This window comes from Polypterus senegalus, chromosome 10 (genome assembly GCF_016835505.1).
Source record: "Polypterus senegalus isolate Bchr_013 chromosome 10, ASM1683550v1, whole genome shotgun sequence".
Taxonomy (NCBI): domain Eukaryota; kingdom Metazoa; phylum Chordata; class Cladistia; order Polypteriformes; family Polypteridae; genus Polypterus; species Polypterus senegalus.
The window spans coordinates 152,709,978-152,728,107 of NC_053163.1; the positions used below are offsets into that span (position 1 = coordinate 152,709,978).

Sequence of the window (18,130 nt, forward strand, 5' to 3'; positions counted from 1 at the left end):
TAGTCTTTTCTGAAAACGTTTTCATTTTGTTGTTATGGATTGTTGGATGTGGATTGATGGGAAAAAAATGGCAAATTTATCAATTTAAAATTAAGCCTACAACACAATAAAATGTGTAGAAAGCAAAGAGGTGTGAATGCTTTCTGAATTGACTTTATGTGGAAAAGTCAGGAAAGGCAAAATGACTGAGCCGACTGTAACTGCCTTTGGGCTCACAAAGCAAAAGTGGAAGAGCACAGGGTTTCAGAATTCAAAGCTTCACTCCTGGCAATTCACAATATTGTCCAGAATGTCTAGACAGGTGGCGAGGGTGTCCTGTACACAAGTGAATCGGCCGCCCGCCCGCCCTCATGGCTCTTTTCCACCTCATCATTGTAGTCTCCACCTCCAGAGGGGCTGAAGAAAATGTAATTAATTAAGCACAAGTGGCTTTGCATTTTTGAAATGTTTGACACATTAGAATCTTCCAGAAAAACATCAAGTCGAGTTTTTAAAGTCCTCCTGTCAACCATAATACTTGGTCTCTTATTCCAAGTCTCTATCGTTCTTTGTGTAAAGAAAAACTTCCCAATGTTTGTGTGAACTTTATCTTTAACAAGAATCCAACTGTGTCCATGTGTTCCTGATGTAAAATAACTGCATTGATCACACATGAGCTTCCACTTAAGTAAAAAATAAACTGAATGACCACTGGCATGCCTCTAATGTATAATTTAATAAAGACATAGTAGTGCTTTACACAGTAAAACAGTTACACCTTGCTGACATTACTCCCCTGCTCTTCGGCTTCAGTGATATTCTTTATCTTCTTCAGATGGTCCAGATTCACAAGTAGGGCTGATCTCTTGACAGCTCCAGTGGTTTAGGAGGTGTACCTGGAGTCACTGGGCTCTTCGTAGCTACAGCCAAACCAGCTTCTGGACTACAGTAAGAAAACAAAAGTGACTTCAATTACTATTATATATTTACATAACGCCTTTATAGGTTTATAGGGCCCTGGTACAAGTGCATGCATAAGCGGGCCCTGAGATGCCCTAACTTCCTGCCCAGGGTTGGTTGCTTCCTTGCACCTAATAGTTCAGGAATAAGCCCTGATCTCCCAGAATTAATCCAAGAATGTTTTATTACAGGTTTATGGGCTTATTACTGTTATGTGTACAGAATACAGAGAAATTCTTACTTGCAGTAGGCATTAGACAATACATTTAGTCCACGATGCAATATTCCCACAATATGAAAATTACATACAGTAAGTGACATACTGTATGTTTGTGGTGTTGTTTATTATTAGGCATTCATGAATCAAAACACAGCAAAATGCATTCAAATGTAACTTCAATTCATTCCCAACTATCAACTTCTATTTTTTACTTGAAAGAAGCAAACTAGTTTTGACACAGATGAATACTCAGCAGGCATCAGCGATGGTGAGGAATAAAATGGCACCATTTTCAATCATTTTGTGCCCTGCAGTCTCAGGGAATACAGATGATGGAAGAGGGAGGTGACACTCTTTGCACGCAGTCTTTGCTGGTATGGCATAAAGTGAGCATATACTGTACATACCTATGGTTCATTTTAGTTTAATTTACAAAACACAACTTAAAAGTACAGTGATATTACTTCACTGTCATTTTGTTAAAATGAAATGTTTACCTATAAAATAAGCAACTAAGTCTTATGCATTTTTCCAGCATTTCTATTAACTGATATTTTTATTGCAAGTTCTGACTTGCATACAAAATCACGTTACTAACGAAGTCCATTCCTGTCGATGTTCATAACCTGGATCTGTACGTACGTTTGAGTGCTGTCTGTGTAGGTAATGAGATGAGGCAGAGGGCTTTGGTCACGGTGCTCTACCAAAAATACAGTTATGTGAAAAAGTAGGTGCCCTTCAGAATCAGAATTCACTTTACTGTCCAATGTGTACTAGGAATTTGTCTTGATAGTATTGGGGCAACATACGAGGTGTGGCAGAAAAGTAATGAGACTGATTTGGGGATTTGACCCCACAAGATCAGCGGTTTGAAGTCCAAAGCCTTAACCAGTGTGCCACTCTGCCTGCCTTTACCAAAAGGCGATAACGAAAAAGAATGAGTTTATTTGAATTAGTAAAAGCGAAATTGGAAACTGTAACACAGCATATCACAATGTACATTTATTTCTCGATACAATTTCTGTGAGATGGCTTTCTGTGAGATGCTGAAGGCTGTTTCGCTCGAACTGCAGCTTACGGAGAGCATTTAAAAGCGGTTTAGATTGAAAAGGCTTTCCTTTTTTACAAATTATAAAGCAAAGGTTAGATGAGATATTTTAATCTCGTGATAATATTAAAATAATAGATACGAGGTGTGGCAGAAAAGTAATGAGACAGATTTTTTATTTACCAAAGTTTTTATTTTTTTCAAACATCAATGTTATCCCCTTCAAAGTAGTTCCCTTGGGCAGCTACACACCGATGGAGACGTTGTTTCTACTGTTGGTAGCAGCGCTGGAAGTCTGTAACCGGTATGGTCTTCAGCATGTCCGTTACACTCTTTTGGATGTTTTCTAAAGTCCTGAAATGACGTCCTTTGAGGACATTTTTCAGTTTTGGAAAAAGGAAAAAGTCACACGGACTGAGGTCAGGTGAATAAGGGGGCTGGGGAACCACAGGAATGCCTTTTGAGGTCAAAAATTCTGTTATGGAGAGGGCAGTTTTTCGGCACAGACCTTTCGCATGTGCAAATTGTTCAGTCAAAATTTGATGAACGGTAAATCTGTTCAAATTTAATTGTTCACTCAACATTCTTAATGTTAAACGACGGTCTGATCTCACAAGAGTGTTCACACGTTCGATGTTTTCATTGGTTTTCGAAGTTGAAGTCCTCCCTGAACGGTGTTCATCTTCAACGTGTTTTCTGCCTTCCAAAAATGATTTGTGCCAGCGAAAAACTTGAGCTCAGGATAAAGAATGTTCCCCATAGGCCCGTTTTAACTTTTCAAACGTCACACTTGCCGTTTAATGGCACAACGTTGCTCCAAATTCCGCTGTTCCATTTTGCGTGACGCACAACCAAAAACACAACTTCGCTAATAGCAGTCACAAAAATCACGTAGTTAACGGAAGGAGTTGAAACTCGCACTGAGCTATGGGAGGGTACTGATACACGTGCTCTATCAAGGACAACAGCGCAGCGTTGCCAGATCGCTTGCAGTGTTGCCGGTCTCATTACTTTTCTGCCACACCTCGTATAAGGACAACGCAAAATACAAAGTATAAATAGTAGAAGATAAAATATGATGCAGCATACAAGGGCAATACAAAAAATAAAGAGATAGTAGGATTTAAATGTCCAGGCAGTCTAGTGTGCAGGTATACATAGATATTAAGTAGAAGCTACAAACCAGATTAGTCAGACAAAAACCGTTTAGGTGACATGTTGTTTTAGCTTTCACTGCAACAACAACAACATTTATTTCTATAGCACATTTTCATACAAATAATGTAGCTCAAAGTGCATTACATGATGAAGAAAAGAGAAATAAAAGACAAAGTAAGAATTAGAATAAGACAACACTAATTAACATAGATTAAGAGTAAGGTCTGATGGCCAGGGAGGACAGAAAAAAAAAAAACTCCAGACGGCTGGAGAGAAAAAATAAAATCTGCAGGGGTTCAGTGGCCACGAGACCACCCAGCAACCCTCTGGGCATTCTACCGAACATCAATGAAACAGTCCTCTTTGTATTTAGGGTTCTCTTGGAAGGACTTGATGATGATGGTCATGTAGACTTCTGGCTTTTAATCCATCAATTTAGGACATCACGGTGCTTTGATTAGGTGGTGATGGCGCAGATTGCCACCACAGAAAACCGGGAAAAGAAACAGACGAGAGAGTACAAAGTGCACAAAGACATTTGCTGGAGTGAAGTTTCTGGAATTAGGGGATGCCCTGGGTGAGTTGGATCAGCAATGATCTTTGTAGCCCGCTTCCTTACCCTGGACTCATTCAGGACTTGAATGCGAGGTAAGTTACCAGCCTATGGCCTTTTCACAGCCTCTGATGATGTACTGCAGATTGGTCGTAGCCTGAACAGAGGCAGCACCAAACCAGACAGTGATCGAGGAGGTCAGAATGGACTTGATGATGGCCGTGTAGAATTGGTTCAATATCGCTTGAGGGAGATAAGAATTTCCTCAGCTGATGCAAAAAGAACATTTTCTGATGGGTTTTCTTAATAACACATGTGATGTTATTGTCCCACTTAAGGTTTTGTCACAGCACAGTGTCGAGAATATTATATGACTCTGTCATCCCAATGGCTGAGCCACTTATAGCAAGTGATTGGTGAGTAGGTGATTGTTTCCCAAAACCTACAATCTGCATTTTTTAATGTTAAGCTCCAAATTATTATGGCTGCTCCAAAATGTCCACCTGTTCTCCGTATATTAACTCATCATGGCTTGAAATAAGGCTTTCTCTTCTGATGTATTTAATGACGTTCGAATCCTCCTCTGGTGTCAAACAATACACAACAGATTTGAATTTTGTCCTTTTTTATTGTTCAATTCTTGAATTGACATGTGTTTGATGTTTGCAAGTATGCCCTGCAATGCACAGGCAACCCAATCTGTTGTTCTTCCTGCCTTATACCCAGTGCTGCCAGTCACTTAACTGGTTTTAAGGTAACTGCACCAAAATAGTTCGACTATATTTTATTATTTTTTGCAGGAACTGTAAACTTACCACAACTCATACAAGAACTATTTAAACTTCTGTTCATGGGCAGTGGGGCGGGTGGCCAGAACTGTTGCCCAGCCAGGATGCCCAGAGTGTGGAAGGACTGTATTTTTGGGACAGTTTCTCCCGCCGGCCGACAGAGGGCAGCCCCCCTGGTTTCCAGCAGGGCCACAGGTCATGAGCATGGGAGCTCAAACCTGTTGGAAACCGTGGCCACCGCCAGGGGGCACATGGACTGTTCCAGGGCCTTATTTAGCCACACTTCCACCACACCAGGAAGTGTGGCCAGAAGAAGCTCGATAGGCACCTGGAGTCCTTCCAGGTGCCCTATAAAAAGGGGCCAGTCCCCACCATTAGAGTCCAGAGTCAGGAGGAAGAGCACAAAGCCTGAGGAGGAGTGGAGGGAGAAGGACTGGTGGCAAGAAGGGAGTGTGTATTGGTGTTTTTTGCACACTTATAATATTTGTATTTTTATTTTACTGTTATACTGTATTGAGGATTTGTTCAGTTCTGTGTATTGTATTGTATTGTATTGACCCCCTTCTTTTTGACACCCACTGCACGCCTAACCTACCTGGAAAGGGGTCTCTCTTTGAACTGCCTTTCCCAAGGTTTCTTCCATTTTTTCCCTTCAAGGGTTTTTTTGGGAGTTTTTTCCTTGTCTTCTTAGAGAGTCAAGGCTGGAGGGCTGTCAAGAGGCAGGGCCTGTTAAAGCCCATTGTGACACTTCTTGTGTGATTTTGGGCTATACAAAAATAAATTGTATTGTAGTTTAGTGTAAATAAACCATGCTGAACCTGTGCCCTGTCTGTGTGTGTCTGGGTTAGGGTGGCTGTACGCCCCTTGGTGGCTCACAACAGCTAAACCAGTTTATCTAGCTCCTAACTCCTACCGTAAATGATCCACATCTTCACATTTAGGTTAACTCAGTTTTCAAATTCACTCTCAATAAAATCAAATCAGAGAGTACCTCACTACCATACTGTAATAAGAATGTAAGTTTAATGTCACTGTGCTCTGTACAAGAAATTATTTTGTAAATCCATTCACATGTACAGGCCAGGCCAGAAGGGGCTCTCAGCATTTAGAAGTGCTTAGCCAAGCATAGGACAAGATGGATGGACACAGCTTGAGGAATATGTAGTCAACCTAAAGACAGGTGTATGCTATTTTGTCCTCTGTTGGAAGTGAGCACGGGATCTTCTTTCCTTGTTTGGAAATGGACTATTTGCCAATGTGGGGGCCTGCACGTGGAGGAACCAGTATAAAAGGCTTGGACAGCAGCCAAACACTTCGAAGCCGACGGACGGATGGAAGATTACGCTATCCGTCCTGAAAATCCTTTCAGCGCAGCAACGAAAATGACAAACTATAGACAAAGTGTTGTCATGGCGTCCTCGTCTGTAATGCTGCGTAAATCATCATTAAAGAAAACTATTGTCATGGCGTCCTCGTCTGTAATGCTGCGTAAATCGTCATTAAAGAAAACTAAGTTATTTTTTTTTATGTGATTTATACCGCCGTATCACTATGGGAGGGATATCGCCTTTTTTTTTACATTATATCTACAGTCCATCCGGAAAGTATTCACAGCGCATCACTTTTTCCACATTTTGTTATGTTACAGCCTTATTCCACAATGGATTAAATTCATTTTTTTCCTCAGAATTCTACACACAACACCCCATAATGACAACGTAAAAAAAAGTTTAATTGAGGTTTTTGCAAATTTATTAAAAATAAAAAAACTGAGAAATCATATGCACATAAGTATTCACAGCCTTTGCTCAATACTTTGTCGATGCACCTTTGGCAGCAATTCCAGCCTCAAGTCTTTTTGAATATGATGCCACAAGCTTGGCACACCTATCCTTGGCCAGTTTCGCCCATTCCTCTTTTCAGCACCTCTCAAGCTCCATCAGGTTGGATGGGAAGTGTCGGTGCACAGCCATTTTAAGATCTCTCAAGAGATGTTCAATCAGATTCAAGTCTGGGCCACTCAAGGACATTCACAGAGTTGTCCTGAAGCCACTCCTTTGATATCTTGGCTGTGTGCTTAGGGTCGTTGTCCTGCTGAAAGATGAACCGCGCCCCAGTCTGAGGTCAAGAGCGCTCTGGAGCAGGTTTTCATCCAGGATGTTTCTGTACGTTGCTGCAGTCATCTTTCCCTTTATCCTGACTAGTCTCCCAGTTCCATCTCCACAGCATGATGCTGCCACCACCATGCTTCACTGTAGGGATGGTATTGGCCTGGTGATGAGCGGTGCCTGGTTTCCTCCAAACGTGACGCCTGGCATTCACACCAAAGAGTTCAATCTTTGTCTCATCAGACCAGAGAATTTTGTTTCTCATGGTCTGAGAGTACTTCAGGTGCCTTTTGGCAAACTCCAGGCGGGCTGCCATGTGCCTTTTACTAAGGAGTGGCTTCTGTCTGGCCACTCTACCATACAGGCCTGATTGGTGGATTGCTGCAGAGATGGTTGTCCTTCTGGAAGGTTCTCCTCCCTCCACAGAGGACCTCTTGAGCTCTGACAGAGTGACCATCGGGTTCTTGGTCACCTCCCTGACTAAGACCCTGCTCCCCCGATCGCTCAGTTTAGATCTCCAGCCAGCTCTAGGAAGAGTCCTGGTGGTTTCGAACTTCTTCCACTTACGGATGATGGAGGCCACTGTGCTCATTGGGACCTTCAAAGCAGCAGAAATTTTTCTGTAACCTTCCACAGATTTGTGCCTCGAGACGATCCTGTCTTGGAGGTCTACAGACAATTCCTTTGACTTCATGCTTGGTTTGTACTCTGACATGAACTGTCAACTGTGGGACCTTCTATAGACAGGTGTGTGCCTTTCCAAATCATGTCCACTCAACTGAATTTACCACAGCTGGACTCCACTGAAGCTACAGAAACATCTCAAGGATCATCAGGGGAAACCGGATGCACCTGAGCTCAATTTTGAGCTTCATGGCAAAGGCTGTGAATACTTATGTACATGTGCTTTCTCAATGTTTTTATTTTTAATAAATTTGCAAAAACCTCAAGTAAACTTTTTTCACGTTATTATGGGGTGTTGTGTCTAGAATTCTGAGGAAAAAAATGAATTTAATCCATTTTGTAATAAGGCTGTAACATAACAAAATGTGGAAAAAGTGATGCGCTGTGAATACTTTCTGGATGCACTGTATATAGTTTTCAGTTACTTAAAACGCCGCAATTGTAAAAGAACTTATTCCAACTAGGGAGCTATATTGCCCCTAAAAGGAAACACATACATTTACAGACTAGTGTATATAAACCAATTATACTCTTACCTGCCAGATTGTGATCCTGCAGCCAGCACCTTTTGTGCAGACATGACAATCGTTGGGGGTAAACTCTCTCGACGGCCATCACGCAGGCAGTAAGCGTTGTTTGCAAATTTGTGGCTTGGTCCCACTGGGAGTTTAGGAGGAGGCAGAGTCCTGTTATTAAGAAACAGTTCATAACAATTTACGTAAGTTTAATGAAAACACACACATCTCAATGAAAAGAACCATTAGGCACGTTTACAAAAATAACTGGCCAACAATACTTTTATCCAAGGTTACTTAAAGGTTTTGGTTAACAATATAATCGTTTGTATGCAAATTTTACAGTTGGAGGACAGGTAAGTTGGGCAACTTGCTCAGGCTTCATATGGTAGATCCAAGAAGGGAAATTAAATGGCAATCTCAGTATTAAAAGTCCAGGGCATTATCCGCTATATAACACTGCACAATGTTTTCCATCAGTATATGGGAAACGTGAATGAAACCATAAAGACAAAGAATCATTTGCCATATTTGACTCACTATGTCACCCTATCCTGTCTCTACTTCACTGTGTCCCAGTCATCATGTTAATAATAAACTGTCAACTGTTTGTTACTGTCATTATCACTTGGATGACATGCAACATCTTTTTCTTATACAACTTACAGTATCGGGATATGTTCCAGATGTTTAACAGCTGGAACACAAGAGGGTTAATTGACTCATTCAGGGTAACACAGACTCCTAGGCAGGAGCTGAACCCACCACAGCCTTTGGGTTTAAAGGCCAGTACCTTAGTCATAACAATACAGTGCACCTGCATCTATAATGTGTCTTGCACTTAGAGAACAATCTAGAGTGAGTACATCTGATTTAATGCCAATGTTTCTCCCTGTACTTCCTTTCAAGCACTAGTGATTTGCAAGTTGCTTTGGAGAAAACATCTTTCCACTTTCGGGAACTGGGCACCATTATGAAAACACTATGCATAAGGCACTAGATGGAATGGAAATCCAGCAGCGCACAAATTCACAATCGCATTGACTCTCACTCATACCCAGTTAGTTTAAAGCAACCCATCAGTGGGGACACCTGAAGAAAGAGCAAACCGCAAACACTGATTTGTAGGCACTGAATCAGCAACAGCAAAGCTATTGGGCAGTAGGGCTAAGTACTGTGCCATTGTCATACTTCTCTGCACTGAAAAGATAGGGTAAAGAGAATTAATGATTAAAAATGTAACTTACTATATATACTCACGTTTAAGTTCTCCCACGAATAAGTCGGGGCTTGATTTTATCGTATAATTTCTGGTATTTTATAATGTCAGTCGTATAAGTTGAATGTGGAAAACACACGCTATTGGTCCAAGAGATTGCAATATGCTAACGCCCACCTGAGAGAGTAACACTAAGCAATAAGTTCTGTTTTGGACTCTGCCTTGTGAACATCTCTAACCAAATATTACTAAACTTTTGCAGCTGGGAAATAATATACGGGTCGCTGCCCCAAACCTTTATGATGTCTGAAGTCTCGTTACTATCACAAATATATATATATATATATATATATATATATATATATATACACAGTAGAGTCTCGCTTATCCAACATTCTATATTATCTGACGTCCCACCACAAAAAAAAAAACGCATCAATTGACAACAAGAACTGCAAGTTGCGAGCGTGAGTGTAGTCTATTTTTTGTTGCTAAGTTCATTTTTTCAGTAAAATTTTTCTGTTTTGTTGTAAAACATGATTACAGTGGATTATGTGGCCAGCCCTCTCTGGCGTGTGTGTGTGTGTGTGTGTGCGCGCGCATGGGTGCGCCTGCCTGTGTCTCTCTTGCGCATGTGTGTGCCTGCCTGTGTCTCTCTCACGTGCGTCTGTCTGTCTGTCTGTGTCTCTCTCGCGCTCTTTCTCTCTTGCTGAACAGGGAATGCACAGGGAGAGACTGAACACGTGCGGAAATCATCGGCATGCACAAACCGAAAGGGAAACTAGCTTGTTCTTATACCTAGTGTGTGGTCGTGAACAGATGCAAAAGTTTGGCAAACTTTTTGGTCATAACCCGATTTGTATGTGTTCAGAGACGTTCATGAACCGAGGTTCGGAGGTAATGTGTAAAATTATAACATAGTTTGACGTTTAATAGGCTTTTTCTTAACACCTCCCATTATCCGACATTCTGCCGGCCCGTTTATGTCGGATAAGCGAGACTCTACTGTATGTATGTGTGTGTGTATAATATATATATATATATATATATATATATATATATATATATATATATATATATATAAACTGCTCAAAAAAATTAAAGGAACACTTTGAAAACACATCAGATCACAATGGGGAAAAAAAAATTCTGTTGGCTATCTCTACTGATATGGTAATGTGTTAGGAACGAAAGGATGCCACATTGTTTGATGGAAATGAAAATGATCAACCTACATGCCTGACAACGTCCTAATGAGATGACGGATAGTGTCACTGAGCTCCTGGACAGTCTGATGTGCAACCTGGTGGCATCAGATGGACTGAAACATGATGTCCCAAAGGTGTTCTATTGGACTGAGGTCAGGCGAGCGTGGGGGCCAGTCAATGATATCAATTCTTTCATCCTCTCGCCACATGAGGCTGGGCATTGTCGTGCACCAGGAGGAACCCAGGAGCCACTGCACCAGCATAGGGTCTGACAAGGGGTCCAAGGATTTTGCCCCGATACCTAATGGCAGTCAAGGTGCCGTTGTCTAGCCTGTAGAGGTCTGTGCGTCCCTCCATGGATATGCCTCCCCAGACCATCACTGACCCACCACCAAACCGGTCTTGATGAGCGATGTTACAGGCAGCATAACGTTATCCACGGCTTCTCCAGACCCTTTCACATCTGCCACATGTGCTCAGGGTAAACCTGCTCTCATCTGTGAAAAGCACATGGCGCCAGTGGTGAACCTGGCAATTCTGGTATTCTATGAGAAATGCCAATCGAGCTCCATGGTGCCCACTAGAGGACATTGGGGCCTCAGGCCACCCTCATGAAGTCTGTTTATGATTGTTTGATCAGAGACATTCACATCAGTGGCCTGCTGGAGGTCATTTTGTAGTAATCTGACAGTGCTCATCCTTTTCCTCCATGGCCAAAGAAGCAGATACCGGTGGGTCCTGCTGATGGGTTAAGGACCGTCTATGAGGGGCCCTGTCCAGCTCTCCTAGAGTAACTGCCTGTCTCCTGGAATCTCCTCCATGCCCTTGAGACTGTGCAGGAAGACACAGCAAACCTTCTGGCAATGACACGTGGTATTGATGTGCCATCCTGGAGAAGTTGGACTACCTGTGCCATCTCTGTAGGGTCCAGGTATTGCCTCATGCTACCAGTAGTGAAACTGACCGTAGCCAAAAACTAGTTAAACAGACAGAAAAGATGAGAAGGGAAAAATGTCAGTGGCCTCCCTCCACCTGTTAAACCATTAATTACTGTTTTGGGGGGTCATCTCCTTGTTGCCTGTCGAGTGCACCAAAGCAGCTGAAACTGATTAACAAGCACCTTTGCTACTTAACTGACCAGCTCAAGACCCAGAAAGTTCACTGACTTGATGCTATATTCTGATTAAAAAGTGTTCCTTTCATTTTTTTGAGCAGTATATATATATATATATATATATACACACACACATATATTATGTATTTCTTTCTATATACACACACACAGTATCTTGTAAAATAGAATTGTGTCTGAATGTTCCCTATATAATCCTACACCCACTGACCAATCTGAACAAAATTTTGCATAGTTGCTCTTTAGGGCCATACGGACAAGATAGACTATGTTGCAACAAAAACCTTTGACCCTGGAGGTCTCAAAATGTTTTTTTTTTTCCTGACCTGCATCAGTTTGCACACCAGTGCCACCTGCTGGCTCAGAATAAGTGAAACATCCAAACAGACTGAAGCCAGGCTAACAGATTAAATAGCCAGGGCTGAACATTACTTACCTGGGCAATGCCACATGCTGCTTATATCTACTGTATTATTAAAAAAAAAAGAGTATTCTGCACTTTTTCAGGGGGTATCGGGTGAGTCTTGATCAAGAGTGCAAGTGAAGCACAACACAAAGAAGAATAAAAGGGTTGTTCATTAACTCCTGCTTTCTTCATAATTTAAGCACTACAAACTGTCCACCTTGAAATAAGAGGACGAGCCAGACATGACCAAATTCATACTTACAACCCAACAAGGAGTTACCGCAATTCTGGAATCCAATCTGACACAAAATGAACAAATTCTCGACTTGCAAGAGCAGAGAAATTGATAGAGAGGCAGTATGGATGATGGATGGGACAGCAAGCAATAACAACAAGGTCATCATTTAAAACACGCATACACCATTGCTTTCTTTCCTTAATCCATTGTACAAATATGCCCCGAGCAATGCCAAGTACTTTATCTAGTTTTTTAATAAATTTGCTAAAATTCTGTTATTCTGCCTACTTTTTAATTCTGGGGTACTGAATGTTGGTTGATGAGGGGAAAAAATATTTTAGCATAAGGCTACAACAAAAAACATGAAGGGGTCTGAAGACTTTCTGCATCCACTGTAAATAAATTACACTATGTAAGTCTGGTTTGAAAGCTCCTGCACCACAGATGAAGAATATGGATCCCATCAAAGTAGACCACAACACTAATGAAACACACCTTTGACATGCAATAAACAAAAAGTCCTCTAAAACTTAAAAATAAATAGGTTTTTACCTTTTGGAAATTTCTCCGTAGCGCAGCTGCAGCTTGGCCTGAAGATCATGCTATTGGAGGGACACAAATGACAAAAGTTATTGTTATGAGTGCTTTATTTCAGTTGGAACAAACTACCAGCACATTTCATGGACCTGCAAAACAAGACATGGCAATTAGATATGTTTTTCATTGACAGTGTTAATCTGGAATGAGCCTTTGTGACTAAACATATTTTGCCCATCAGAAATGAATCTTCATCAGTCATGCTTTTTTTGACTTCTAATGCACAACGGATCCATTACTCAATTATTCAATGGTCTTAATGGCCAATCAATAGTCTGCCTTTCTGAAATATATCATCAAATAACACTGGTCAGAAAATAAAATTGACACATTAATGTTGAATTCATCTTTTATAGTTACTAGCCAAATATGTCTACCACAATAGTCAGGAGTGGCAAAGAATAAACCACAACTAATGTGTTTTTTTTTTTTTTTATTACTATTGTTACTTGAGGCCTGGGTGACACAGTACTGTAATGCTATGGTTAAGTTGGATTGGAATTTCATGCCTGGACATTGTCGGAGTGGAGACTACATATTCTCCCTATGTCCGTGTGGATTCTCCACTTTTCTTCCCACATCCACAAAATACATGCACATTAGGGTAATTGGGGAGGTCACATTCACTCCTGCATGCATGGGCGTGTGGACTGCAATGGAGTGGTACTCCTTTCCAAGACTGGCTCTTGCCTTGTGCCCAGTGTTGCTTCGATCAACTCCAGAACCCCTCCCTATGAACTGGACTAGGCAGGCATGAGAATGTGCCCTACTATGGGGGCCTACCAGTCCCTTAGTGGTTACTGAGCCCACCAGTATGTTCTTTCCTCTTCATGATATTCCAGACAGTTGATTTAGGTCATCCTAAGATGTAACTGATGTCTCCAATGGTTTTATTCTTGTTTCTCAGCCTCATAATGGCTTCTTTGACTTTCATTGGCACAGCTCTTCTTATATAGAAATGTGTGTGTGTGTGTGTGTGTGTGTGTCCGGCCCGGAAGTGAGAGGTGGAGTCGGGGTAAGGGCTCCACCTCCGAGGAAATAGAAAACTAAATGTCTACGCGTGGAAGTGTGTGTGTCTGTTTGTCCAGCCTGGAAGTGCAAGGCTACTACAGCATAAAGCTCAGAGAGCCGGTAAGGCGGCCCCAAGTTAACGAGTCGGTAGAAGAAAGCGACTCTGTTGCCAAAGTAAAACCGGAGAGAATAGCGAGAAACTCTTACGCAAGCAAGACAAGCAAAATGGTATCCCTTTTACTTTTCCTGTCACTGTGAATGCACAAGCAAGGCGAGCATGCCGGCAAAACGAAACATCCAAAGAAAGACAAAGTCGCTTAGCCACTAACATCGGCAAATTGGTATCCAATTAACTTTTCCTCCCACCGCTAATACACAAGCGAGGTGAGCACGTCGCCAAAACGAATCCTTGAGAGACACCCACAGCAGTTCCTTTCAATTACCTGATATCTCTACATTTCAGTTTTCTTTCTGACGATTTCAATAGTTTCTAAGACCCTGGGCTTTTTACAGAACGGGTATTACACAGCTAGTCTTGTATATAAGCGTCTACACGTGGAAGTGTGTGTGTCTGTTTGTCCGACCTGAAAGCGCGAGGCTACTATAGCATAAAGCTCAGAGAACCAGTAAGGCAGCCCTAAGTTAACAAGTCGATAGAAGAAAGCGACTCTGTTGCCAAAGTAAAACCGCAGAGAACAGAGAGAAACTCTTACGCAAGCGAGACAAGCAAAACGGTATCCCTTTTACTTTTCCTCCCACCACTAATGCACAAGCAAGGCGAGCACGTCAGCAAAACAAATCCTCCAAAGAAAGAGAAAGTCGCTTAGCCGCTAACACGGGCAAATTGGTATCCTTTTTACTTTTCCTCCCGCTGCTAATACACAGGCGAGGCGAGCACGTCGGCAAAACGAATCACCGAGAGACACCCAGAGCAGTTCCTTTAAATTACCTGACCTCTCTACATTTCAGTTTTTTTCTGACGATTTCAGTAGTTTCTAGGACCCCGGGCTTTTTACAGAACGGGCTTACACAGCTAGTCTTGTATATAAACGTCTACGCGTGGAAGTGTGTGTGTGTGTGTGTGTGTGTCTGTCTGTCTGTCTGTCTGTCTGTCTGTGCAGCCTGGAAGTGTGAGGTGGTGTCATAGTAAGGGCTCCACCTCCAAGGAAACAGAAACTCGCTTAGCCACTAATAACACAAGTGAGGCCACCATGTCTACAAAACGAAACCTCTGAAGAAAGAGTCACTCACTTAGCCACTACTACAGAAGCGAAACAAGCACATTGGCAAACCGGTATCCCTTGAACTTTTCCTCTGGCTGCAAATACACAAGCGAGGTGTGCACATCGGCAAAACTAATCCTCCTAGAAGAGAGATGCCCAGAGTAGTTCCTTTCAATTACCTGCAATCACTACATTTCAATTTTTTTTTCTGACGATTTCAGTAGTTTCTAGGACCCCAGGCTTTTTACAGCACAGGCTTACACAGCTAGTATTCTCATATTGAACAATGGCAACTACAGACTCCAAAGGGTAGAAGCAAGCCAATGTTTCTTATGCAGCCATGAAACCCACCTGAGGAATCACAAAAACCTGGGATTCCAATTGTCCCAAACATATTATGATGTCCTGAAATGAAGGCCTATTAAAATGAAGGAAAAGGAGTTAATTAGCAGTGAAAACTACTCGCTGATTAGGAAAAGGGTTTGAATGAAAACCCTTCAATACAGGCTTTGATACACTGCTTCACCAAAGTGGGCTTCGTTATAACGATACAAGCTTCAAAGCCTTGGTGCCAAACGTTCCATCCCTACTGAGCTATCAATCATACAGAGACCATCACCTTTCTTTATTTTCCGATACTGTGTGATGGGCACAGGTGAGCTGGTCATGTGGCGGCTTGTTTTGTGTCTCATTATTGTTTGGCTGTTAATTAATGAAAAAGAGATGACTAAGGGGCCTGAGTCAAGTGAATTAAAATGAAGGCAAAAGAAGTTAATTAGCAACAAAAACTGGTCACTAATAAAGAAGATGGTTAGAATGAAAACCTACAGCCACTGCAGCCCCCCCAGGACTGGAGTTTAAAGAGTATTTGCCTATACTTCAAGAATGTCAATAATGATTTACACCGAGAAGACATTTTGAACCAGGAGACACCGTCTTATTAGTGGACAATGCTGCACCCCGCAACTCTCGGGTAAGGGGTCAAATAACCAAGACACTGCCAGATACTAAAGGTGCAGTCACAAGAGTTTGTGTACAGACCCATCAATGAACTGAAATAAGAATTTTTTTAATTTAATGATGATCCTACCAGCAAGATCAACTTCGGGGAAATGCGCCACATGGCCGTAGTGTCGTAACTGACGCTCCCTCACAATGCAGGTAATGAGCCTCATTCAGGACTCCATGAGCAACACAAAGTCAAACCAGTGGTACCCAAAGATTCTCTGAAGAGACACACGAAGGAGTCCAGTCCACTGGATAGCATCCATGTCTCGCAACCATATAGCACGACAGGAAGCACCAGGACTCTAACAACTTGGACCTTTGTCCTTTTGCATAGATATCGGGAGCGCCACACACCCCTTTCCAGCAACCTCACGAACCCCCATGCTCTCCCAATCCGTCTACTGACTTCATAGGAAGAGTCACTAGAGACATGAATGTCATTCCCGAGGTAAGTAAATCTCTCGACGAGGTCGACACTCTCCCCACAGACAAGACACACTGCTGATGGCCGTGCCCAAGAGGTCACTAAAGGCCTGGCTGTTGGTTTTTATCAGGACACTCGGACTCCTCACTCAGTCTCTCGAGAGCCCCGATCAGAGCCTCCATTGTCTCCATCCAGACCACAGCATCGTCAGCAAAGTCAAGATCAGTGAATCTTTCTCCACCAACAGATGCCCCATGGCCTGCCCAACGCCAAGTCCATACAAGCATTGAACAGAGTAGGAGCAGAACATGAACTAGTTCAAAACTGAAATGGTGAACTATGAACATGAAGTTATTCATTTTAATCTGTGGGAACTGAACTTTGAGTCATTTCTTGTGAGGTATGAACTTGCACAGCACTGCCAAGAGCCAGTCTTAGAAAGTGAATGTTAAATCCAGACAAGTGTCTGCCTAATTCCAAATGAATATCAGTTTCTCCTAGTTACTTGGATTATGGTATAGTCTTTTACCCCCTGTAAGTTTTAACCTGAAATAGACCTTTCTTAGCCGTACCTGTAAAACAGAGTGTTAATTAAATTAGTTTACAAATTAGAGCTTTCTGAACGGGGCTGACCGTAATTTGACTGTATGACCAAACAGAAATGAAACAAGGCAAGTAAGCCTTAAACACGAACTTCTCTTTCTAATATCATTTTTTTCCTCTGTTTTTGTGTGAACGGTTTTGTTTTTAATTTTGCTGAAAATGTTTAAAACGAAGACGCTTGGCTTGTGGAATTATTTGAACACGCATCATACAATTGCCTGAACTGTTTAGTTAGATAGATAGATTTTTATTGTCATTGGCACTTTTACAAAGGAACAACGAAACTAAAGGTGCAGTCTACTCAGTGTGAGTTTACTGTGGAGTAAACGAAAAGCTGCAGAACTCTGGTAATGTTGGACAAACGCTGCTACAAATAGATTAAGGTTAAAACTGCCGATAAGAAAAGCACGGACCAAAGGACATTTTAAGAGCATTCAAGTTGCTCATAAAGGATGTCAAAATCTATTAATGACGGAGACATTTATTTCCGACCTTCAGTAGTAAAGAATCCAATGTTTTAAGTTAAACTAAATAACACGCGAGAATGTCGTTGGGACCCCCGACTTAAATCTCATATCCTTCGACACATTGCATTATAAAATTTGGATGAAGACAAAGACATATTTTACCCCCGCAGCCCAGTTTCGGATCCTCTGGATAATCTTCGTAGCGGACGCCATGACTGTTGTCAAGGGCAGGCGCACAGCAGCATTGTGGGTAATATTCTGCACGCGCTTTTTTGTTTTTAAACAAAGATATTTGATTTTTAATTTGGATGGGTTACATAAATAACACGTCGTAATAAATATGCTAATAGTGCACAGTTAGATAACTACATATTTCAATATAAGCTACTCATTTTGCAGTGAGTGTGTCACGTTCGCGCAGACATTGCAGTTCTTTAGAATTAGGCAATTGGACGCTGCAGCTGCGCGGACTTCAGTTCTCGATAGCAAAGTTTATAAGTAAAACTTAAAATCTGTATAAAGTAGGACGAAGCATACGTGGATATTACAAAAGCAACTACAGTTTCGCTTTATAAATGTTT

General features: G+C 41.8%; 1 protein-coding gene across 1 annotated transcript; it reads right to left on the minus strand.

Annotated features, from left to right (window-relative positions):
- Positions 1-695: 695 nt before the first annotated feature.
- On the minus strand, positions 696-17,814 carry ndufa7 (NADH:ubiquinone oxidoreductase subunit A7). The gene is made up of 4 exons (XM_039767090.1): positions 17,712-17,814; positions 12,769-12,818; positions 8,035-8,184; positions 696-922 (listed from the first exon to the last, which is right to left on the minus strand). Exons 1-4 carry the CDS (start codon positions 17,760-17,762, stop codon positions 826-828), a joined length of 348 nt encoding a protein of 115 aa, XP_039623024.1. The 5' UTR covers positions 17,763-17,814; the 3' UTR covers positions 696-825.
- Positions 17,815-18,130: the final 316 nt, after the last annotated feature.

What these genes read in the sequence shown, in the direction of transcription:
- ndufa7 (XM_039767090.1), bottom strand. Translation starts at nt 17,762, where the DNA reads ATGGCGTCCGCTACGAAGATTATCCAGAGGATCCGAAACTGGGCTGCG. An exon ending in TCCGAAACTGGGCTGCGGGG is followed by an intron (nt 12,819 to 17,711) that starts GTAAAATATGTC and finishes TCCCTCCAATAG; the next exon opens with CATGATCTTCAGGCCAAGCT. An exon ending in GCAGGATCACAATCTGGCAG is followed by an intron (nt 923 to 8,034) that starts GTAAGAGTATAA and finishes TTCTTACTGTAG; the next exon opens with TCCAGAAGCTGGTTTGGCTG.